This window comes from Gracilinanus agilis, chromosome 5 (genome assembly GCF_016433145.1).
Source record: "Gracilinanus agilis isolate LMUSP501 chromosome 5, AgileGrace, whole genome shotgun sequence".
Classification (NCBI taxonomy): domain Eukaryota; kingdom Metazoa; phylum Chordata; class Mammalia; order Didelphimorphia; family Didelphidae; genus Gracilinanus; species Gracilinanus agilis.
In genome coordinates this window covers 172,591,194-172,616,414 of record NC_058134.1, presented here as the reverse complement: position 1 = coordinate 172,616,414, position 25,221 = coordinate 172,591,194, and the positions used below count along the sequence as shown (strand labels likewise).

General features: G+C 38.9%; 1 protein-coding gene across 1 annotated transcript in view; it reads left to right on the top strand.

Annotated features, from left to right (window-relative positions):
- Window positions 1-16,922, top strand: part of ECHDC3 (enoyl-CoA hydratase domain containing 3) — a 41,874-nt gene extending 24,952 nt beyond the window's left edge. Inside the window, exon 5 of the mRNA XM_044679405.1 lies at window positions 15,470-16,922. Within this exon, the coding sequence (XP_044535340.1) occupies window positions 15,470-15,784 (315 nt within the window). The 3' untranslated portion in view covers window positions 15,785-16,922. The remainder of the gene's footprint in view (window positions 1-15,469) is intronic.
- The last annotated feature ends 8,299 nt before the right edge of the window (window positions 16,923-25,221 follow it).

Below are 25,221 nucleotides of genomic sequence, written 5' to 3'. Positions count from 1 at the left end.
TATGCTGGTTGGTTCAAAGTCTCTCAAAACTTTCAAAGGTTTTCTTTATTGTGCTGTTGGCCTTCTATGAACTGGTCTCCTGTTTCTATTCACTTCACTCTGTATCAGTACCTACTACCCAGGATTCTCTGAAGTTGTCCTTTTGTCATTTCTCATAGAACAGTGATATTCCATGACATCCCATGAATTCAATCCAATCTAATAAACTTTTATTAAGCACCTATTATGTTCCAAGAACTGATCTAAGTGCCAGAAATAAAATTAATAAAAAAGAAAGATAGTCCCTACCCTCAAGGAGCTAACAATCTACTGTAGGGGAGGGGGTAAATAACACAAAGAATGAGGTAGGAAAGGGTAGGAAGAAAGACTGTTCTATGGAATTGAAACCTGACAGAGCAGTGGATACAGAGAGTTTGGTACTCTACCCTCCAGCCCTCCATTCAGAGGAGAGAAGAGGCTGAGGGAGGCAGTTTTAGTCAAGTCTTGAGTTTACAGCATGCTGATGAGATTAGAGGTAATGAATGAGCTTAACCTACAGATTGTTCTAAGGAATTGATAAGAAACAGAGTTGCAGATGCAGAATAGAGCAAGAATTACATTTATGTGCCAAAATCCTTTTGGCAATTCCATAATCAATAGGTAACTCCTTTAGATTCCAGCAAATTTGGTTTTCTCCCTCCCTCCCCTTTTTAATTATCCCTTTAGAATCAGGAAGTTTATGCTGCCTTTGAAACAAAGTTTTTTTCCTCCTGGGTATTTTCCTATCACATCTTGCTTTCCTATTGAAATTAATATATTTCTATACCAAATTCTGTATGTGTATATGTGTGTGTGTTCAACTCTCCTTCATCTGGTTTATATAAAGTAAGGTTCATCTGATGACTTCCCCTTTCACCCTTTCCTTTATATTTGTATACTCTTTCTTACACACCCCAGTTATGAAAAATAGCAAGTTCTACTTTCTTCTTCCTCCTTTCCATACAGTTATATTCATTTTACTCTCCTTTCTCATTTCCCTCTAAAAACCTTAAGAATAGAACCAATACACTCTGAAGGTTCTTTGTTTTGTTTTTTTTTAATTTAATATCCTTAATACTTTTGGAAGCCATTAAAGTTCTGAAGGTACGTGTGATTCTTCCCTATTAGAATGTTAATCCTAATCATTATAACAGCCAATTTTCATTTGCTCAAATAAATTTACCTTTCTTGGTTTTCCTTGTTGCTTGTGTTTGCATTTCAAAGTTCCTTCTCATCTCTGATCTTTTCATGAGAAATGCTCGAAAGTTTTTTTCCATTAAAAATCCATCTTTTTCCATGTAAGATTATATTTACTTTTCAAGGATATTTTATTTTTGGTTGTAAACCTTTAACATTTGCCTTTTGGAATATTAGAGTCCATGATCTCTTCTTATAATAGAAACTACCAGGTTTTATGTGATTCTGACTATGGTTTCTTGGTCCTTGAACTCCTCTCTTATGCTTTCAGTTTTGTTTTTTCTTTGAAATAGAAGCTCTCAATTTTGGCAATGATATTCCTAAGAATTTTCCAATTTGAGTTACATTTTAGAAGTGATCAAAGCATTTTTTAGATTTTCACTTTTCTCTCTAGATCTATAGGCAATTTTCATTTGTAAGTTCTTGAAATATAGTATATTCACTCTGTTTTTTTTAATATCATGGTTTTTAGGGAGATTGATTCTGAAATTATCTCTTCTTGATTTGTCCTATTTTTCAATCTTTTGCTTTTGTTCTGTTATTTCTTGCAGTTTCATAGAATTGCTAATTTCTGTTTGGTCTACAATTTCCAGGGAATTCATTACTTGAGTTTGGTTTACCACTTTTGCCTCTAAACTGTTTAGACTCCTTCCAAATCTTTCCTATAGAGTTTTAAACTTCATTTTTATCTGTTATTTCGTTTCTTCATGGTATATATTGTAGTCTTATTTGGTATTCATGTAGTCTTAGCTGAAAATTCATGTTTTTCCTTAGAGTCTTTGCTTAGAGTTGTTCTGTAGTTACTTTCTCCTGAGCTGGTCTTTGGGGCATCTCTAAGAATATAATAATCCTTTGGTTAAATAAAACAGAGACAGATGGAGATCAAGTGACTTACCCAGAGTCACATATCTAGTAAATGTTAAGGTCAGATTTAAATTCAGGCCTTATCTACTTCAATATCTAGCCATCCCATTCAAATATAAGTTCTTGAAGGGAAGGGCTCTGCATCTAGCATGATACCTAGCACATACTAGATTCTAAATAAATTGTTTTCATTTATTTTTATTTTTTAAAAAGTTATTTTTTCTAGCATTCTTTTCTGATTAAATTTTGAATTCAGATTCATTCTCTCCCACCCACAACTTCTCCATTTCTTTTTTCTTCATTCTTTTGACTTTGTTTTACTGTTTCTTGAAGTCTCATGAAGTCATTAGCTTCTTTTGCCCAATCCTAATTTTTAAGAGATTATTTTCTTCAGTAAGCCTTTATGCTTCTTTCTCCATTTGGTCATTTCTACTTTTAAGAAGTTCTTTTCTTCAGTGAATTTTTGTGCCTCTTTTACCATTTGGCCAGTTTTTTTTTAAGATGATATTTTCTTCAGAATTTTTTCTCTTTTACTGAGCTGCCAATTCTCTTTTCATTATTTTCGTATCACTTGTTTCTTTCCCTCTTTAACTCTTCTAGGAATTCTTGATGGCCTTGAGTTCAATTAGCATTTTTCTTTCAGGCTTTGTTTGTAGTTGTTTCCACATTGTTGTCCATTTCTTAGTTTACATCTTGATCTTCCCTACCACCACAATAGCTTTTTATAGTCAAGTTCTTTTTTTGTTGTTGTTTGCTCATTTTCTCAGCCTATTTCTTCACTTTGAACTTTATGTTAAAGTTAGACTCTATTCACCTGGGGGTAGGAAATTGCAATGTTCCAAGCTTCAGGATTTTTCATTCTTCTGTTTTCAGAACTTATTCTAGAGGGGGTCTGAAAGTTTTTGGTCATCCCAAGGAGTTGTTATCCTGGTCTGAGTTCTTGTCCTTAAGGGTCCAGGAAAGACCCTTCTTCTCCTACAGTCACAAGTATTAGTGCTTTGACTCTGGAAATGTGACTATATCATCTTCTCTCCTGTAGCAACAAGTACTACCCTTCCTCTTGGTCTTGGAGCAGAGCCCTTATTCTTTTGTAATGATCATAAGCACTCCTCTGTTTCCTGGAACTATAATCCAGAACTACTTATGAGCAGTAGAGTTGTCAGTCAACACCAGCTACACCCAGTACCACCAAAGGGTCCCCTGTAATCTCTTTCTGACCCATTCTCCAATTTACTTACTATCTCTGAACTGAGAGCCCCCAACGCTTCTTCTGCAGCATCAGCAGCCACCTCCAAGATGCTCATACCATGCTCAAGGTTGGGCCCAACTTTAGTGTCACAGACCTTTCCTGCCAACCTCCTAAGTTGTTGCAGGCTAGAAAAATGTCTCACTCTGACCTTATTGTTGGCTCTGCAGCTCCAAAATTTGATTTAAGGCATTTTTAAAAAGCTGTTTAGAGAGGAATGTTAGAAGAGTTAAATTGGGTTGCTGCCTGTACTCTGTCTTGGTTTTGCCCATGACAGTTAATCTAATTCCACTCATTCTTCAGTATCTATACTATTTGTGATTGATTAGTCAATTGCTATGCTGTTGAGTTTCATGATGGTGCTGTTAGTTGGGGGAAGGAAAAGGGGACAAAAGAAAAAATATCAAGAACAGAAAAAGGCAAGATCAACTGAGCATTCAGCTGAGTATATCACACTTATCATTGGATACCAAACAGAAGCAAAGTATAAATTTAGCTTCAAACTTGATCTTACCTCAGTTTTAAGCTCCCAGTTTACATTGTTACTTTAGGATTAGGGGAAAGGGTAAAGTAAATAAACCCCCCTTTTTTTTCTTAGGTACTGATATTTGAGGGAGCAAGTACCTGTCCACTTAGAGAGTAGTTTGGGATAGCTTTGATCATCAAGTAATATTGGTATTCTGTGTTGGGCAGGGCTACCATTCTCTGCTTAATCTGTTGACACAATGAATGAGTGAAGCACTTTTTAAGCTCTTACTATGGTATAGCATATGCAAAGTGGGCAGCTAGGTACCACTCGTGTATAGCATTCTGGGCCTAGAGTCAGGAAGACTCATATTCCTGAGTTCAAATCTAATCTTGGACATTAGCTTTGTGATCCTAAGCAAGTCACTTAGTTCTCTTTAACTCGGTCTCCTCATCTGTAAAATTAACTGTAGAAACAAATAGCAAACTGCTCCAGTATCTTTGTAGGTAATGGTAATCCCTACAAATGGGGTCACAAAGAATCAGCTATGACTAAAATGGCTGAAGAAGAACAAACATACGTGTGTGTGTGTGGGGGGGTATTGTGCTAATCAGATATGATATTAGATGATGAAATGAAGACCCAGAAACTTAGAGACAGGAATGTTGAGAGCTAAGGGCAATCTTGGAAACTGAGTCCAAGGGAACAGCTGAGGGGCTCAGTGGATTGAGAACTAGGCCTAGAGACAGGAGGTCCTGGGTTCAAATCTAGCCTCAGACACTTCCCAGTGTGATCCTGGGCAAGTCACTTGACCCCTGTTGCCTAACCCTTACCACTCTACTGCCTTGGAACCAATACAGACTATTGATTCCAAGAGGGAAGGTAAGGGTTTAAAAAAAAAAACTGAGTCTAAATCTAGTCAATGCTACTTCTCAGTGATTAACTTTAATCCCATTAGAGAACTTTTCTTAGTCTTCCAGCTTGAAGGGAAGATGGAGATATGCCAGGATTGAAGAAACTGCATTTAGTTTAGCAGAGAATATCCTCTCTCCTATCTTTCCATTTTTATTTTCCAAGTTGGCAGAGAAGCCTCCTATATAAACGGGTTTTCTAACACAGAGACATGTGCATAGACCACAATTGTCCTGACAAACCTTTTCTGAGCTTGTTATTGATTGAAATGTGATCATTAGTTGTTAATAAAGAAACCATTCAACTCACTTTTTCCTGTTTTAGCTTCTCTCCTACCTTTCTCTCCCTAACTAGCTCCTGTTGTTTTTTTTTTCAAAAGGTGGTCCTTTCAATATGTTGATTCTTGAAATACCCAAGGGTGCTTGTAGATAGCTAAACATAAATCAGTCAATGACTCAGCAGATATTTAATAAGAAGTTGATATATGCTAGGGACTGGCTAAGTATGAACAAAAATGGGGCCAAAACAGCCCATGTCCTCAAGAAACCTGCCCTGAAATGGGGGAGACAATACTTATAAGGGCAGTAGTAGCCAAGGAAGGAAGTTTTGGTTTGAGGAATCACAGGGATGTGAATGTAGCTGTCAAAGGGAGTCAGTGGACCCAGAGGGTTGGACTAGATGGTTTCTAAGGTTCATTCCAGGGCTAGAGCTGTGATCATATAGTCCTTTGCTACTGCTGAGTAGTCCTTGTCATTAGGAAATATTGCCTTCTGTCCAGCACCACTCTACAATTAATCCCATTGTCTCTTATTCTGAGGGAGGGAAGGAAAAAGGGAAGAAGTAAATATGTATTAAACATCTCCTTTGTGTCTGACACTGTGCTGAGCACTCCATAAACATGACTTCCTTCAACCTTCACAACTTGGTGAGGTAGATGCTATAATGAACCTTATTTTTCAGTTGAAGAAACTGAGACTGATGGAGATTAAGTCAGAGTTGATAAATGTTTATTACGCACCTACTGAAGAAACTGAGACTGATGGAGATTAAGTCAGAGTTGATAAATGTTTATTACGCACCTACTATGTGCCAGGTCCTGTGCTAAGAGCTAAGGAATCAAAGAAAGGCATAAGATAGTTCCTGTCCTCAAGAAGCTCTCATCTAAATGGGGAAGACAACACAAAGAAAGGATTAAGGGGGCATGATGAAGTCTTGCAGCCAGAGGAGATGGCCAGAGGAAGTGAGATTTCAGAACTGATTTCAACTTGCAGAATTATGTGCTTCTAGAAATTATTTATGTCCAAAAAAGCAACTAGATGGGAATGGTGAGGTGAACTGACTTAAAGCCCTCCTTATATGTTGGACAGGAAGAAGATCTCCAATATCCACCCTCTGTTCTCTTCAATCAGAGGGAGGAACCCCAGGTGTAAGGTTTGCTGAGGAGGTGAGAGTTTTAGAGTTGATTTCATCTTGTAGAATAATGAGTTTCTAGAAATCATGAAATCCAGGAAGGCAGTTAGGAAGGAAGTGATTAAGTGGCGTTCCCAGGGTCACATAGTTATTAATCTGAGGCTGAATTTAAACTCAGATCTTCCTGAATCCAAGTCCAAGAACCTATCCCCATGTCACGTAAGTGCTTCCCATCCAAAGATCTTTTGTGCAGAGTCAGTAAAGAGCTGACCTACCTTTCAAGTCCTTTCTCTTAACTCATTCAGGCTTTGTGGACCTGGGAAAATCACTAAGCTCTCAGGACTCTATTCAATGAAAACTATAAATTACAGGACTTCCAGCCAAACTAGCAAAGGGAATCTCATCCAGGAGTTCCCTAAACTAATGAAATTATAAGTCTAGTGTCTATCCCTTTCTCGTCTATTATTATTTGGGGTATTACTTCATATGTGGGTCTCCAAAAAATATTGCTCCAGGTTTGAGGCTCTCTATGAGTCAGCAACCATTCTTTTACCTGTCAAGCAAAAAAACAAAAAACAAGCAAACAAACAAAAAACTACTCATGCTAGTTCAAAGCAGAAATCATTCAAGCAAATAGCATGGAAATTAAAGCAGTAATAAAAGATTCTTCTCCTCTACTTCCTCACCACATACAAGTAGGCAACACCCTCATAAGTACCCCATTAGTGGAGGGAGGGAGTTTTGGGGCAGTGGGTGGAGAATTCACATGCAGAGAGCATATATGACAAGGAAAAACATTTATAAGTCACACATCTTAGGAATCTCTGTAGCCAAGGCACATTCTTGGAACGCGTATATATATAGGGTCATGTGTGGGCAGAGCATCCCTCAGAAGTAACATTTGTCCTCTAGATAGTATCAGATAGATCTCTGCTAGGTGTCATGTATGTATTCTTTGTCATGTTGTATTTTCTGGATACCTTTTTTGATCTTAGACTTCAACCATCTGCTCTATTATCATCAACTAGGATGCAATAGCTAGAAAGCCTCTCCCTAAGTCCTTTTATCATATAATTGAGGTCTTTGAGCCACCACATCTATCTAAGCATCGAACAGAAACTAGCAGAATGCCCCAGACTAAGACTAGAGACTATTCTTTGAACTGTATCTGATGCTGATTCAGAGATGGTAGTGTCATACAACTATGTGGCTTGAGGTTAAGCTGTTCCTTGTAACTCCTATCTTGTTCATGATTGTGGACCTACTTTGAGGATTCAATTTTTAAAAACCCCACAGGAAATGCATGGCTACTGGGTAAACCAGAGCCCCTCATTGCAGTCATTTGAAAGAAGACTATTCGTATGAGTCCTAGGAGTTTTAAAACAAAGACTTAATCAGTTTCTCCTACCCATTTCAGTTCCTACATTTGGAAGATGCTTTACAAGCTTAATGTGATGATAAGGGTAGCTTGCATTTTTTATAGTGAATTGCCTACTATGTGATAGGCACTGTGCCAAGTGTTTTACAAATATTTTCTTGTTTGATCCCCACAAAAACCTTGGGAGGTAAGTATTCTCATTAATCTCCATTTTAGTGCTCAGGAAACTGAGGCAAAGAGAGGTGAAGTGACTTAACCAAGATCACACACTTATTAAGTATCTGAGTCCAGATTTAAACTGAGGTCTTGATGACTCCTGGTCCAATCATGCATTCACTGTGCTCCCTAGCTCCTATATCTGAACCTCAGGAAGAGAAAATGAGAAAAATCCACTCACAGGTCACATTCGTGTGCCCTAATAAGATTTTATTAAAGAATATGGTCTCAGAGCTACAAGGTCTGGCTTCAGGTGATGACTATTGGCTATACATATTGATTTATACTGATATATACTGGTGATGTGACCCTGGATAAGTTACTGAACATCTCATTGCTCAGGAAAACTGTCTAAAGCCTGAAGCTGTAGAGAAGGTGCTAATCTGCTTTGGTAGAAGGAGTTTCCTTACCTGAAAGTTCTCTATATAAATGAAATTATAGAACCAGCCCCTATCCCTGCCTTCAAAGGAGAGCTGCAGACATGTTAGAGACCTTCACGTTTCAAAGATGGTGGCTCCACAGATGGTTTCTAATATTTCCCTCTTAGAACAATAATTTTTGACATATTCGGGATGCTCCATTTTCATTGGTTCTGGAGTGGTGATTAGTAGGGAACCTAGATGGTACCATGAATAGAACGCTAAGCCTGGAATCAAGAAGACTCGAATTCAAATCCAGATTCACACACTTATAAGCTGTATCATCCTAGGCTAATCACTTAACCAGTCTGCCTCAGTTTCTTCAAATGATTCTGGCACTTAATAATATAGTATCTTAAGAAGTTCTTTGAGGCTTTTCAGAAGAAAGACATTGTGTAAATCCTCTGCTAATATGTTGTTATTATCTAACTAGAAGCCTTCTCTGTAGAACTTTCTCTTCAATGATGAGAAAGAACACCTTTCATAAATTTGAAGATTATTATTCAGTCCCCTGAACTTTACTTCTTGAGGCAAAAATAATCAAAACAATCTCTGTCAGGGTTGTTATGAGGATCAAATGAAGTAATATCGGAAAGCACTTAGCACAGTGCCTGACACATAGTAATGTATTGTGGAAGAGTCCTAGAGGGATGTTAGATATTACAACCCACTTAGGAAGTCCCCAGGGCTAGTGAAGCACAAAACCCTTGATTTATGTAATATGAAGTTTATTTTAAAAAAAGAAACTGGTAGGTATGACCCTAAATCTATCCAAACTAACTCCACCCAACTTTCTAAGTCTCCTTGGAAAGGCAAGCCTTCGTTTTCTTCTATAGGCCCTGCTTAATCCTCCCTATGCTAAGAACACCCCCCCACATTATATCTGACTTAATCTAACTTAATACCAATAATTAATAGTAAAGAAAGGGGAAAACCTCTGGGTTTGGCTACTGTACTAAGTAACTCAAAGTTATAGGGAGAGAGCTTTGCAAATAGGAAACCTTAGCCAATAGGAATTCTGCTATAGATGGATCTAGACTGGTCTCAGGGAAATTGGTTTCCTCCAAGCCAACCCTCTACCTAAATGTCAAAGATTTTCCCCACGAAAATCCTGCCTTTCCAGGGAGAATCTCTTAGAGCAAAACTCCTCTTTCAGGATGGGAATTGTAAGCAGGGACAAAATCTCCCTCCAGCTTGGTCAAAATCCAAGAAGGAAGTGAAGTTCAGTTATTTCCAGTTGTAGATCCACAATTCCTTTCTACCCAGAATCCTTTCCCAGGGCTTCTCTCAAAAGTAGGTATGTAATAAATGCTATCCCCTTCCCTTCCCAAATTATGCTTTGGGACCTTGGAGCTCTGATAGGGCAGAGAAGGAAGAAAGGGAGGTAGGGAGAGAATCTGACTCATCCTCTGCCTGATTTTGAGCCTCTTCTCATAGAGAAAGGGGGCCAATTCTTCATGGTCTTGGTTCCACTTCTACTTCTGAGAAACTTTCCTTCCTTAGGGAGTCAGACCTTGAACGAAGGGCAAAGGTGTCAAAGTTTGTGACTTGAATTTCTGATTTGACTGAAAACCTCTGGGCTAAGCTTAAGCCTCAGGACCAAAATTATTGAGGCTAGTTAGGTGGTTCAGTGGATAGAAAGCCAGGCTTGGAGATGGAAGTTTCTGAGTTCAAATTGGGCTTCAGACACTTCCTAGCTATATGACACTTAACAAATGTCACTTAACCTCAATTGTGTAGCTCTTACCATTCTTCTGCTTTGGAACAAATACTTATTATAGATTCTAAGAGAGAAGGTAAGGTTGTTTTTTTTTAAAGAAATATTCAGGACTTTTTTATGTGGGTTATGTCTATGGATATTTATCATTTTAGAAATTAAATGTCTTTATTATTATTATGAAAATAGTTTTAAGTATTTTGATTTGAAGACCCGTGAAAACATCCCAGGGACCCCCCCAGGTTTCCTTAGACCACACTTGAGAACTATAGTTCCAAGCTTTGTAGTGTAATGGGTAAATTAAACACTGAGGTTTAGAGAAGGGGAGAAGGAGGAATGTTTGGGTGAAGAGGGATAACTGAGACAAATACAAATGGGAATCACACCCACACCCACAAAACACAGGACTTGGGAAATGAGTGATTACAGTTGAGACCAACTGTCACTTCAGACCTATCCAGCTAGGAATTACCTTTTAACCTAGAGTGAGCCCTCTGGATTGTGAAGAAGGAACAAAAGGAAGTTTAAAAACACAATTTAATAATGAATTTAAGGATAAGAGATGTTGGGAGAGGTCACCCTAAACTAAGTATCTAAGGACAAAACTCAGGGCCTGGGAGATGGGTCAAGATCTACTCTATACTCGCACAAGCTGTCAACATGGCTAGCTGGAAGGGAAATGGATGTCTCACAACTGGGTTCCCTTCTGTTCCAGCGATGATCACAGATTTCAGGAACACAGGTCCATAGCAAAATAAATCCACAAAGGTAAAGACAAGGAGCTTGAATCAGCCTAGGATGTCCACCACCCAAGTCTGATCCTCTTGTTCAACTTGAATTTCCCACAGGCAGGTGTTTCTTCAGGGAGACAAATCCAATCTCCTGGGCTCTCCACTAGAGATAATTCACCAGCATCCAACTGCTCTCAGCCATAACAGTCTCTCAGGAAAAATACTTTTTCCTTCCTTCCCACCATTCCATCATTGGAACCTTTAGGTCTTATCTGATAGCCTGGGAGCTAGTTACACTAAATGTCTAAAATATTAATTTATAAATTTTCCTATAACAGTAGCAGATAGAATGAACAGGTTAATATTCAGTCAGAGAGAGGCATCTAGATGGTTCTGTGTATAGAGAGCCAGGCCTGGAGACAGGAGGTCTTGGGTTCAAATATGACCTCAGATACTTCCTAGATGTGTGACCCTGGACAGGTCACACACAATTGCCCAGACAGAAGTAAAGGTTTTAAAAACAATTTCAGGGGGCAGCTGGGTAGCTCAGTGGAGTGAGAGTCAGGCCTAGAGACAGGAGGTCCTAGGTTCAAACCCGGCCTCAGCCACTTCCCAGCTGTGTGACCCTGGGCAAGTCACTTGACCCCCATTGCCCATCCTTACCAATTTTCCACCTATGAGACAATACACCGAAGTACAAGGGTTTAAAAAAAAAATTCATTCAGGGACTTTTGTTGAGCACATCACATATTGGGATATAACAGCCCATGACAAGAATAGATCCTAACCCACAGGCACTGAAGTGGACCTCCCACTCAAGAAGCTCTTTGACTGGTAAGCCAGTGAAACTAAAGGCTAGGGGAAAAAAAAACAAGGTAAAGAAATCAAATGAACCAACTTCTCCATCTCACTCCACTCCTCCTCCTCCTTCTCCCCCTAGGCAGTTTTTTGAACCTTCTCTACCAGCAATTAAATACCACTGGTTCTCTTTTATTTACTTCTGCCTGGACCAGAAGATCTGTTTCTTTAAAATTTGTTAGTAGATCAGAAGTGTTCCCACTAGAAGGTATATCACACACGGATATTCTGGAGCTACCTCCTATGGTCTTGAAAAAACTAATTACTGAATATTTATCTGAAAGCCTTTAAACCTTGGAGATCGACAAAAGCTCCAAATCAGAGCTTCCTAAATTGTTTTGTTAATTGTCTAGACTCAAGAAAGAAATGAAGATACTAATAGTTCAGGTTAAATTTCAGCATAGGTTGTATCTTTTCAGAGAGCCTATTATTAAATATTTACCAGCACATCCCTGCATGAAGATGTCAATCCATCTCCCAACTTATAGGCAGAAACACCTGGTAATATAGTATCCCAGAAAGTTCTTTGAGGCTTTTCAGAAGAGAGACATGGTGTAAATCCTCCGTGTCAATATGTTGTTTTTGTCTAACTTGAAGCCTTCCCATGCAACTTAAGGCCATTTCTCATGTTTTATCTTCAGTGGTGAGAGAGAATAGTTGGTCACTACCTTTCATAAATTCACAGATTGTTATTAGGTCCCCTGATCTTCACTTCTCAAGACAAAATAATCAGAATGATCCCTGGCGGTTTATGGTTTCCTAAAATGTGCTATATTCTAACCTTTCTATCAAACTTTATGTGGACCAAATACTCTGTGGTCATGAGTCAGTTATCCCTCCCAGGATCCCTGGGAAGAAGCTGGTTTTAGCCATGTTTTTGAGTTGAGGAAACTGAAAGAGCAAAATGACCTGCTCTGGGGTCAACACAGAGAATCAGTGGCAGAGATGGGAATAGAATACACAACCCCTGTTTCGTGCTCTGCCTACTGTATTGTCCTGTAGCTTTAAAATCTAATGGACTCTTATGGAAAACTACTTGTGGCATCTGGGATCTGATGCAGCTAGAATGCCTAGAAGAGACAGGCAGGGGAGCTCTTTATAAATCTATAATGGAGACCATAAAAAGGGAGAACAGAGACAAAGAGGCACAAGGGAAGAGGAGAGAGAAACATAAAAAGAAAAGTCGGAAAGCTGAGTGTGCATCAGAAAGAAGGTATTCGATAAAAGGGAAGAGCACCTATGGAAGAATCATGAGACTAACCTGCATCCACCTACTACAACATGGGAATAAACAATCTCTTCTTTCAGCTGGAATGAGCCCTGGGATGAGCCCCTGCTTAGGATTTTAAATGGTACTAACTCCTCTTCCCAGAACTTTGGCATCTTTTCTGCAATTCTTTATAACATATTTGGGCCTTTTATCATTCCAGACTGTCCTAGAGAGAGCATATTTCACTTGGCATTTTTCATTTTGCATTACATTTCTCAGAATTGGCAATTTCATGTTGGTGTAATTCTCCTAATTCTCTGGAGGATCATGTGTATTAACAGGACAACACTGGGTAAATGGGAGTATAAAAAAATCTTTTTTCTGATATTTGGCTTCTGATTTGGGTACGTCTTTACATATTAAATATAGCCTGTCTGACTAGAAATCTTGCTCTGGTTCAGTTGTTATGTTTAGACTCTGGACTAATGAATTCAAATCTCCAGTGAGGAAACTCTCTACCAATATAAATAGGCACCTTCAATGCCATTTTGAGGGATTGAGGGCTTACATGATTGCTTAGGGTTTCTCAGTCACAGTGTTTGTCAGAGGTGAACTGGAATCCAAGTTTGCCTAGGTTGCAGACAATTCTCTATCCATTATGTGTAGGGAAGTGGCTTTCTCCTGCTGCTTGTCATTAGGGAATAGAGACTAGACCTGGGACTTCATGAGTGTAGGGTGCTCTCTACCAAAGCTGGATGGTATTTTCTCTACAATTTAAAGTCTTAGAGTTTTTCCTAGGATACTGAGAGGTTAAAAAATGTATCACAAATGGGACTGGAAGCCATGTCTTCCTGCCTTCTAGGCCATCTGCTATGCTATATCATCACCTCTCTCTTATTAATCAATAAGGATCATTAACTCCACAAGAATAGCAAACCTGGTTATGAAATTCCTGGTTTCCCAGGGAATATGTGGTTCTCCTTTTATAGAGTCTCATATTAGAGCAAGAAGAGTTCTTAGGGGTCAGTTAGTCTGATCCTTCATTTTACTGATGAGGAAACTAAGGTCTACCCAGGAGATGGAAGTTGGCCAAGGTCACATAACTAGATAATAGAAGAACCAGGATTGGAACCCACACATCTTGATACTTTAAGGGGGAAAAAGGGATTTTGGTCAAATATATTAAAAGGTGGTTGCCAGGGGGAAAATCCCCAATTAAGGAATAACCTCCAGTCAAAATTGACTTTTATGGAAAATTTACAATTGAGAAGACATAGAAGATTTATAAGGAAATAAGAATAAAACACAGTAGGTAAATTACTATGATCCTCTAATTAATCCAGGTAGATCTAATGTTTAACCCACGCTGAGAGTCAGAGGGCCAGGACCCCAGAGATGAATTAAGCAAAAGCTTCAGTCACAGAGGCTCTATTAAAGGGAAGTTCCTTGAGAGAAGTTCAGGAACATTCAGTCTTTAAACTCACCACCTGGAATTCCAAAGAGCAGTCTCACCAAGTTCTCAGCATCCCAGCCAGCACTCCTTCATGAACCAGGAAAGCTAGAAGACTACGGAGCCCAGCTAATTGAGGTCTCTTTTTAAAGGGGTTGCTTATGCGTCACTTCCTATGCTTCCCTCCTAGATTGCATGTCCAATCACAACAGATGCTTCTCTTAGGACTGCCTGGGGCAGTCAGTTGATTCTGATTTGTCACCCACTCTAGCAGTTCTCACCTTTGGTGATTAAAATACCCTATTCAGTGCTTTTATTTAATCTTGCTGCCTCTATTTAATTTCAATAATGAGGGTTTTAGACTTTTCCTGCCATTTAGGGTAGAAATGGGTGAGGCACAAGCCCTTCCTGGGCAAGGAATTATTTCTTTATATCCCCCACATCTGGCTAAATGCCTATTATATAGTAGATCCTTAATAAATGTTTCCTTCCTTCCTCCCTCTCTTCCTTTGTTCCCTCTTGCTTCTGTCTTTCTTTCCCTCCTTCCCTCTTTGCTTCCTTCTCTTCCTTCCTTCCATCTTTCTTTCTCTTCATCTTTTTTTCCTCCCTCCCTCCCTTCCTCTTTTCCTTCCTTCCTTCCTTCCTTCCAGTTTGAGAGGGGATTGGTAATCAAAGAATTTAACACCATTTTATGTACCTTTATCAATTCAAATAAATTTGTTTTAAGTTTCCACCTCCAAAAAAAAGGCAAAAAAAAAAAAAAAAAAAAAAAAAGGAAGTGCCTTGCTTGTGGTCACACAGGTAATTAATAATAATGATCATAACATTTAAATAGAACTTTAAGGTTTGCAAAACACTTTAAAAATATTATCTCATTTGGCCCTCACAACAACCCAGGAGGCAGTTGCAAATTTCCCCCATTTTACAGATGGGGAAACTAAGGAAGACATGGGTTAAATAATTTGCCCAAAGTCATATAGCTAGTTTAGTATCTGAGGCTGGATTTGAACTCAAGTCTTCTTAGTTCTAACTCCACCATTCTTATCATCACTCTACCACAGACTGCCTCAAAGGTAGATTCCATTATTATCTCTATTTTAGAGATAAAAACATAAGAGGGTATATGACTTGTTCAAAGTCACACAGCTAGTAAGTATCCAAGACAGGATTCAAGTTCATGTCTCCCTGACTCTGGAGTCTGGCATCCTAGCTCCTGTACCACCTCTACTTGGTACATGTCTGACCCAGTGTTGTGGGTGAGTCAAAATGTACATACAGTCTCAGAGAAAGGAGAAGGGAGGGAGACAATGAGGAAGCTTGAATGACTGAAGTATATAACTGAAGTGCCTTAATAACCTGACTTAATTTCCTTCTTAGGTTGCCTTGGAAATGCTCTTTACTGGGGAACCCATCACAGCCCAGGAAGCATTGCTTCATGGGCTGCTCAGCAAAGTGGTACCAGAAGAGAAGCTGGAGGAGGAGACCATGAGAATAGCCAAAAAGATCTGTACAGTGAGCCGGTCTGTTGTGGCAATGGGTAAAGCCACCTTCTACAAGCAGCTGCCTCAGGACATCAAGACAGCCTACTATCTCACTTCTCAAACCATGGTGGACAATTTGGCCAGTCAGGATGGGCGGGAGGGAATATCAGCCTTCCTTCAGAAGCGCAAGCCTGTATGGTCAAACTCTTAGGCTAGAATCACTGGAGGCATCTGGAAGAAAGGAAAGCAGTCTGGCAAAGCCAAAAACCTCCATGATTTTATAATGATGCTTTTGGAGGGGGGAAAAAATCTTCTTATCTACAATGTCTTATACGTGAGCTTTTGGGTTTGATTTGACAGTGGAGGCTTTAGAAGTTCCACTGTAGACTTCTCTCCCCTTCTTCCCAACCCAGATCTGCCTCTATTTCCCTGGCACAATGACGTATTGTCCTGTGAGACAGAGGGCAGTGTTGAAAAAGTTGAAATTAGTGTGACTGCAATTTATTTCATTTTAAAGATTCTAATTCCATAGGTTCTGACATACAGATGAATAATAAAAATGAAACGTTATTTGGAAGAGCAAAATGTGATAAAAAATTATTGAATGCCTACTAGTTCTACAAAGTGGGGAATTCGACTTTACTCAAAGGAATTTGGAGGAGCAAAGAAAGGCAGTAATCTAAGGAAAGGGTGCAAGGAAATTTAAAAAAAAGGAAGATTCATGATGTTCTTGTAGTCCTATAAAGTTGAGTTGACTGGAGTTGTCTTTAAACGAAACAGATTGATGATGTCCCTGAGATAAGATGCAAGGGGTGCTGGAAATCTCCACACTAAAAATTTCTATCATTCCACTGAGATGTTTGAACTTTGATCTTTCCCTCTTCTCCTGGTATATCTCCCCCAGGTTTCAAGTTTAAAATGCAACAGGCACTCATGAGCTTTAAAATCCAATTTAATAAAAAAAAATTCAATTAAAAACTGTTTTACTAATAAACATATTAAAAGAACAAAAACATTTTAAAAGAATATAAAATGTTTCCTTCTTGGAATCGGTATAGCAAAAGGTCAGCAAAGATGCCCCCAAAGTACAAGGAATCAGGGTGGAGTTTCTGACAAATTCCCCAGGATCAGCTTTTATACTTCAAAGGGCAGAAATATCCCTTCTCCCTTTTTAAAGAGCCTGCTTTGTTCACCTGGAGGCACTTGGCTCCAAGCATGTACAATATTGGGCAGGGCTAACCACAGAAAGGGGCAGCTAGCTAGCTAGAGTACTAGGCTTAAAATCAGGAAAACCTGAGTTCAAATCCAGCCTCAGGTACCTACTAGATGTGTGACCCTGGGCATGTCACTTAACCTTGTTTGTCTCAGTTTCCTCATCTGTAAAATGAACTAGAGAAAGAAATGGCAAACCACTCTAGTGGCTTTGCCAAGAAAATCCTCCAGTGGAGTCGCCAAGAAAATCCTCCAGTGGAGTCATAAAGAGTCAGAAACAATTGAATATCTATAGAAAAACAGGAAGATAGAAGGCAGTTGTGGGGCAAAAGGGAGAAGACATGGAGCAAGGGAGAAAAGGCTGGGGATATGAAGGTAACCCTGTCCCTATCACCCCTCTCTATTCCCCAGCACTAAACCTGCAGAGCTCCTACCACCAACGGATTAATGATAAAAAAAAAAAAAAAAAGGTCTCTTGTTGCTTATGTAGAATTCCCTTTACATAAGTTATACTTTATTCAAAAAAGTTCCCAGTCCACAGTTTTATTTTGTGCCTTTCATTTCTTCCTATAGAGGAAATATAGCTAGGGGTGGGAAAAAAGTAATAAAGTGAAAGTTTTTCCTGATTCCTCCAGCTAAGTGAGTAAATGGATCTGTATAAAAGCCTAGATTGATAGAATCCGTAGTTCCCAGAAGTCATTGCTCCACTTCAGTGGCATCAAGCCCAAAGGTTTTTTAAAGCATTTTATCTTTATATTTGGTGTCATATCTGAGAGTATCAAAGTGCCTTAGATAGAGCCATCGAGGCGCGGGAAAGCCTTGGAGTTATTGGAAAGAAAATAAAAGGTCAAATGCTTTTACTGTTGAGCGTCTTCTGTTTAAACTAAGAATGTTTGGAATTTAATCTCAAATCCCCAGGTAAATGAAATGATTTTCTCTTTTTTATTCTGACCACTTGATAATTGTAACTTTAAGACAGTCTCTGTCTTGAGGACAAGTTGGTGGGTCTCATTCTTTTCAAGATATTTTATTTTTCCAGTTACAAGTAACAACAATTTTTGACATACATTTTCCAAAATTATAAGATCCAAATTGTCTCCCTTCCAGCCGGAGATGGGCAAGTAATTTGGTCTAGATTATCCAAGTAATATCATGCAAATCTGTTGGTCTTTTAACATGCAATTGATCTAGAATGCTTTAATTATACCCGAAAGGGCTTCACTCTTACATCATATTGGCTCAGTTTTTGACCCTTATATCTAAAGCTTTCCTAAAGTCTTAAAAGGGCATCTGCCACAGGAAAAACAACAGCAACAAAAAAAAACAAATATAGTAAGGCTTCCCGTTACTCAACCCAAATCCTTCATATTAAGTTGAAAATCACCCATATTAGTGACCTCCATTATTTAATATGTATTTTATATGTATATACCTATGTGCTTTATGACTTTTCTTTGGCTTGTCGCAGATACTATCATCACCACTCTTGTACTTTGGGTCCATTATTGACAACTAAATAGCATTAATGAAACAAAGAGAAGCCCTGATCTGGCATGGGCATGACTTGTTACAAGTGATAAAACTGATATGTGGGATACAGCCAGATGGCCCAGTGGGTTGAGAGCCAGGCCTCATGGTCCTGGGTTCAAAACTTAGATACTTTGTAGCTGTGTGACCCTGGGCAAGTCAGTAAACCGCAATTGCCTAGCTCTTACTGCTTTTCTGCCTTAGAACCAATATATAGAATTGATTCCAAGATGGAAGATAAGGGTTAAAAAAAAAAAAAAAGATTGATTTGGGAGCTAATATTTGGAATAAAATAATTCTCAGAGGGAAAATGAGTGTGATTTGGTAAACTATTTTGAGATTTTGTGTTGCTTGGGGAAATGGCATGGATTTAGTGGGTAATTAAAATTTTTATTTTACATATTTTTCTGCCTTTAATTTTTCAATTGGCAGTCAGGTTTACGTTAATTCATGTGTGTTGAGTTTGCATAAAAAAAGGTCCTACTGTAGATGAAAAATATCTATTGTCTAAACCAATGGTTTCCAAAGTTGGGGATGGGACTGGATAGGTATAAGGTAGTCATGACATAAGGCTAAGCAGTGTGACTAACCAACCAAAGGGTTTTAAGATGGATCATACTCTAGATTTCTGGCTAGTACAATAGCTAGACTGTTGGGCTTAGAAGTAGAAAGATCTGAACTGAAATGCCCATTTTGAACTATAAAGACACTGACCAAGTCACTTAAACTCTCAACCTCAATTTTCTTATCTGTATGAGAGAGTCAGACTTTGTGGTCTCTGAAGTCCCTTCCAATTCTCAAGTCTATGACTTTGACATCCCATGGGGCTTGTCATTTGTGGGGCTTGTCTCCAATACAAGCGTACCCTCCCCTAGACAAGCCACTTAGCCTCTGACTGTCTGACAAAAAGGACCCACTGGAAAAGAGAATGGTAAACTACTCTACTATCCTCCAAGAAAATCCCATGGACAACTACTGTCCATGAAGTCACAAAGACTCAGACACAACTGAATAACAACATATAAGGCAAGAGACTGTCTTCAAAGAGTTTGCAAGCAAGTTGGAGAAACAAACCAAAAATACATGGCATATTAATAATAGCTAGCATTTAAATAATGCTTCAAGATGTGCAAAGAATTTTACATATACTATCACTTCATTTGATTTCTATGCCTCTTTCCATGTGGGCAATTTTGTCTTCTTAGCTGTTATTTTCTTTTTGTAATACTTTCATTTCTTTTTCCCACTTTTCTTCCCATTTTTCTTCTATCTTACTTGGTTCTTGAACTCCTTTTTGAGTTCCTCCAGAGCTTGTGACAAATTTCCGTTTTTGGTTTTTTGGGAAAGTTTGGTTGTGTTTACTTGCTGCTCACTCTCTGCTGTTGCTTCTGTATTTTGCTCTTTTTCCTCATAGGAATTTTCCAGGGTCAAGAGCTTTTTTTGCTGTTGCTTATTCCTTTTGCTCCTAGAGGCTTGAGATTCCTGCATGTTGGTGGTCATTGCGTTCTTAGCTTCTTTCTCTCAGGATGAAACTTGGTATTATCTTCCCTTCCCTGTCAGAAGCCTGAATGAGGATAGGTACATCTGTGATATTCTTTGTGTAGCTTGTGCTTTAAAGCATTTTGCCCTGAGGCTATCTTCCTCAATTTCTGCTGCCTCAGCTGTGGCCAGCGATGCCATTGCCCAAGCTCTGTGGTCTTCAGCCTTGAGTCACATTGCCAAGACCTGGCACAGCCTACAGGGGTAAGTCTGTGGTGCTTTCAGCCAGCTCCCAAGAATTTGTGGAGATTGGCCTGGCCCTTACTCTAACTGGCACAGTAGATAGTGTGGGGGAGGAGTGATCAGCTTGAGCTTTGATTAGTACAGTTTCACCCCTTATAGCATGGGAATCTCCACTCACTGCCTACCTTTCACACTGAATCCATTGGGAGAGCCCCTTTACTCGTCTGGTTTTGATTTCTGTCCTTTTGAGACACTGTAACGATCGATTGGAAGGAGATTTAGAAGGCTGTTGCTACTATGCCACCATCTTGGTTCTGCCTCTACAAATACTCTCATTTGATAATAAATAATATGATGTAAGTCACAATTCCAGGCAACAATAGGAGAGTTGTCATATAGTTCATTTACAAATGAGAACATGAGGTGGGTATTGTTCAGTCATTTCAATCATGTTCGACTCTTCCTGACCAGTTTTGGGTTTTCTTGGTGGAGATACTAGAGTGGTTTGCAATTTCCTTCTCCAGTCCATTTTTACAGATGAAGAACTGAGACAGAGTTAAGGGTCACATAACTAGTAAATGTCTGATGTGGATAATCGGGTTTTCTTTCCACATTGGGACTTTCCCTATCATGGCTTCAATATATCAGGGGTCAGCATAAGAAATTAAATGAGAATTTGGAGGGAGTTTTGTAGAAGTCACAGAAGATACTCAAAGGCCAGCAGATGATACAGAAAAACATTTAGAAACTATATAGCCTATCACCAAATATTTAACCCAAATTTTACAATAAGGTACTATAAACACTTCATAAAAGAATTCCCTATTGTCTTTGTGAACTCATTGTGACATAAGCCCTTCATGCTAGCTCCTGCTTCCCTTTCCAGAGTTTATATCCCCCACTTCTGTTCAGACTACATCCTAATCAAACCTCCATGTCTTTGTAGAGGTTGTTTCTTATTTTCCTTGAGGGCTCAATTCATGGGCCACTTCCTGGGGAGGTAAAGGGGGAACTGAGAGTTTTCCCAGTCCCCTTCCTCATTATTACTCTCCCTTTCCTCACATTATATTGTGTTTATTTATCTGCTTAAGTCTTATACCCTTCTACAGAGCATAAGTTCCTTGAAGATGGGGACCATTTTTTTTTGTTGTCTTTATATCCTCAGCAACTAGAATAATTTTTTAAAAATTATTTTCATTCATTAATTTGATTCAATGATTCCATTCAAAGATTTCATTGTTTGAAAGGAATTTCCATCGAGGAAACTCCCTCTACCAATGAGCATGTGCTCTGCCATTTGCAGTCTTAAAGAATGCCTGGAACACTCACAGGTTAAGAGACTGACTCAAGATCACAAAGCCAGTCTGGGTTAGAGGTGAGACTTGAAGGTAGGGCTTACACATAATAAGTACTCCAAAAATGCTTGATGAACAAATAAATGAATACTTCTCTGTCCAGTTTTCCTAGAATTTCTGAAAGTTCTCTATCACTTATGGGAAGAACATGGCAGGTGTATTGTCCTTAAATTCTCCGAGGGCAGTCTGAAAGAAGGAATTTATGAGCTACTGTATCTCCAGTCTGTCCTTTTCTTGACATTTATTGGCTTTTTGATGAATGCTAGAGCAATTTTTCTGTCAACAAGTTCTCATTAGGAGCCTGGTGATGTTCTCTCTGACCATTATTTTGTTCAGTATCACATTTGGTCACCGTGAATAGGAGAGAGTCTACACACAGACAATCCATCTCTGTGGCTGCATAAAGCTTCAATAATCTTGCTTAAATACTCCCCCTAACATGCTGACAGCTGCCTTGGAGCACTAACATAGAAAAATGGCCGCACTTTAATGAATAGATCATCTTTCTCTATCCCATCTCTGTCATCCTTTTACAAATAGATTTGGAGTTTAATTCTTTTTTTTTTAAACCAGTTATAGAGAACTTGGTGAAGTATTCACTAGGGCTTTCTTTTTAAGGACAGATTATAAGAATGGCAAGTCTGACATGAAGAAAGCTGGAGATGACAAGATAGAAATGAAGGTAAAAGGTCTCTGTAATGGACTGTTTACTTCCCACTCTAAAGCTACCATCTTGAAGCAGTTATGACCTAGAAAGGACACTGAGAGGAAACTTATTAAGATTTTCCCACAAAGCCTTTAAGATTAAAATCAAAGTTGGTATTTTTCTCCTACTGCTCCATCCTGAAAGATAAAATCAAAGATTTAAAAGGAGACATACATTGAGTGGGAGAGGGTGAACATTTAAATAAATGGCCCATAAGTTGTTATTATTTTAAACTCTTACCTTTTGTCTTAGTATCAATACTGTGTATTGGTTCCAAGGCAGAGGAGAGGTAAGGGCCAGGCAATGGAGGTTGAGTGACTTACCCAGGGCCACCCAGCTAGAAAGTGTCTGAGGTCAGATTTCAATCCAGGATCTCTGGTCTCTAAGCCTGGCTCTGTCCACTGAGTCACCTACTTGCCCTTTCCCTTCCCCATAAGTTTTAAAACATCTTAAGAATCTATTAATGGAGTTATTCTTTGCTGGGTCAGAGTTTATTGCCAAGTCAATTTGCAAATGAATCTAGTTCTTTTCCTGTGATACATACTCATGAAGATTCTCAAAGGATAAACTGAGGGTCAGAAGAAAAATGTTCAAAATGAAAAGCAAAAAACATAGAATGGGTTCCCAGTGGGAATGGACTCTCTAGTCTACCTTTCCATTTCCCAGGACCCAGAACCCATAAATATAATATATGTCTGCAGAATATGGAAGTGCCTGGAGAGCCATTAGCCTAGATACAGCATTGGTGAACCTTTTAGAGGTCGGGTGCCCAAATGGCACCTTCAAGTCATCTGTGACCTCCTCTGCGTTACCCCAGATAGTGGAGGGAGAAAGTGTCTGCTGGTCAGGGGCCAGGCATGTAAAAAAATGTCCTCAGGCATGGCAGAAGGGAGAATGGAGCAGCCCCCTCTGTGAAGCTGGGGTATACATGCCATGTCTTCAGCAACATGGTTGCTTTGCATAATATTTTGGGGGAAGGGCAGGACATGGCATTTAGCTGAGAGTACTCTAGAAAGGCTTAGTGGGACATGAGCAATGATTAATGAATTTGGAGTCTGCCCAAGAGAAAACTCCCCTGCTACTTCTCTGTCACCATCTAGACCAGTGATTCCCAAAGTGGGCACCACTTCCCCCTGGTGGGTGCTGCAGGGATCCAGGGGAGCGGTGATGGCCACAGGTGCATTTATCTTTCCTATTAATTGCTATTAAAATTTTTTTAAAGTTAATTTCCAGGGAGCGCTAAGTAATATTTTTTCTGGAAAGGAGGCAGCAGGCCAAAAAAGTTTGGGAACCACTGGTCTAGACTCACAACTAAGCTGATTGAATCTACTACAAATTTATATCATTTCCTCTCAGCTGAGCCTTCACTGGAGCATACCAGTCCTTTCCTTCCTTCCTGATTGACTCTCTACTCCCATCCAATCAGCTTCTGTTCCAAATCTCTTTTCTCCTAGGCTCCTAGGTCCCTCTACCACAAGCCTATCAGCCTCATCAGAGAATCTGTTATACTTTAGTAAAATGATTGAGGCCATCCTAGTAGTAACACACCTCAAACTGTACTGCAAAAGTCTGGTATTAGCTAAGAAATAGAATCGTGGATCAGCAGAATAGGTTAGACATATAATATACAGGGGTAAACGATGGGCAATCTATTGTTTTGATAAACCCAAAGACACCAGCTTTTGAAATAAGAACTCACTATTTGACAAAAACTGCTGGGAAAACTGGAAAACAATATGGCAGAAATATAGACCAATAGCTCACACTCTATACCAAGAAAAAGTCAAAATGGATATATAATTTATAAATAAAGGGTAATAATATAAGTAAATTAAGGAAACATAGAACCTAGCAGTTCTATAGAGAAGGGAAGAATTTATGACCAAATATTTACAAGATTTAAAATGAATTACAAGATGTAAAATGAATAATTTTGATTATATTAAATTTAAAAGGGTTTGTAAAAACCAACACAACCAAGATTAGAAGGGAAACAACAAACTGGGGTGGGTTTTTAAGCAAATTTCTTTGATAAAGGTATAATTTCTCAAATTTATAGGGATTAAGTCAAATTTATAAGGATATAAGTCATTCCCCAATTGACAAATGGTCAAAGGATATGAACAAGCAGTTTTCAGGTGAAGAATTCAAAGCTATCAATAAGCATATGAAAAAAATGTCCTAAATTACTTTTGATTAGAGAAATGCAAATGAAAATAACTCTGAGGTACCACCTCATACCTATCAGATTTGCCAATATGACAATAAAAAAAATAATACATTTTGGAGGGGATGTGACATAATTGGGACACTAATACATTATTGGTGGAGTTGTGAATTAATCCAACCATTCCGCGGGGCAATTTGGAACTATGACTAAAGGGTTATAAAAATGTGCATGTCCTTTGATAATTTAATACCACTAGATCTGTTTCCTAAAGAGATCATGAAAAAATAGGGAAGGACCTACTTGTACAAAAATATTTATAGCAGTTATTTTTGTGGTGGCAAAGAATTAAAAACTGCGAATGTTCATCAGTTGGGGAGTGGTTGAACAAACTGTATATATGGTGGTGGAATACAATTGTGCTATAAGAAATGAAGAGGAGAATGATTTCAGAAAAAGCTGCAAAGACCTATATGAACTGATGCAAAGTGAAATAAACAGAACACAGAAAACATTGTACAGTAATAACGATCTTGAATGATGATTGATGGGGTGAAGCAGTTATGAAGATGAAGGTACTCTGAGATTCTAGACTTTTTCCAATTAGCAAATAATGCAAATTAGGATATATATGTACACACACACACACACACACACACACACACACACACACACACATATATCACCCTGTGCTTTTCCTGTGCCTTCCTCCCAGCTGATAGGAGCTTACAAGCCTATGGGGATAGTACCTGAGATATCTCCATGGTGTTGTGGGGAAGATTATTTAGTATTAGTTACATATAGGTTATATGGACCTAGCAGGAAGGGCTGGAGCATTCCAAGATGGAATGAAGGAGCAGGAAGTAGGGCTTGTGCTCTGAGAGAGACTCCATTAGTGGTTGGCACAAACTGTTGCTAGCCCTGGGAGATCTCAGAGTTAAGGACACCCTGCATCCTGA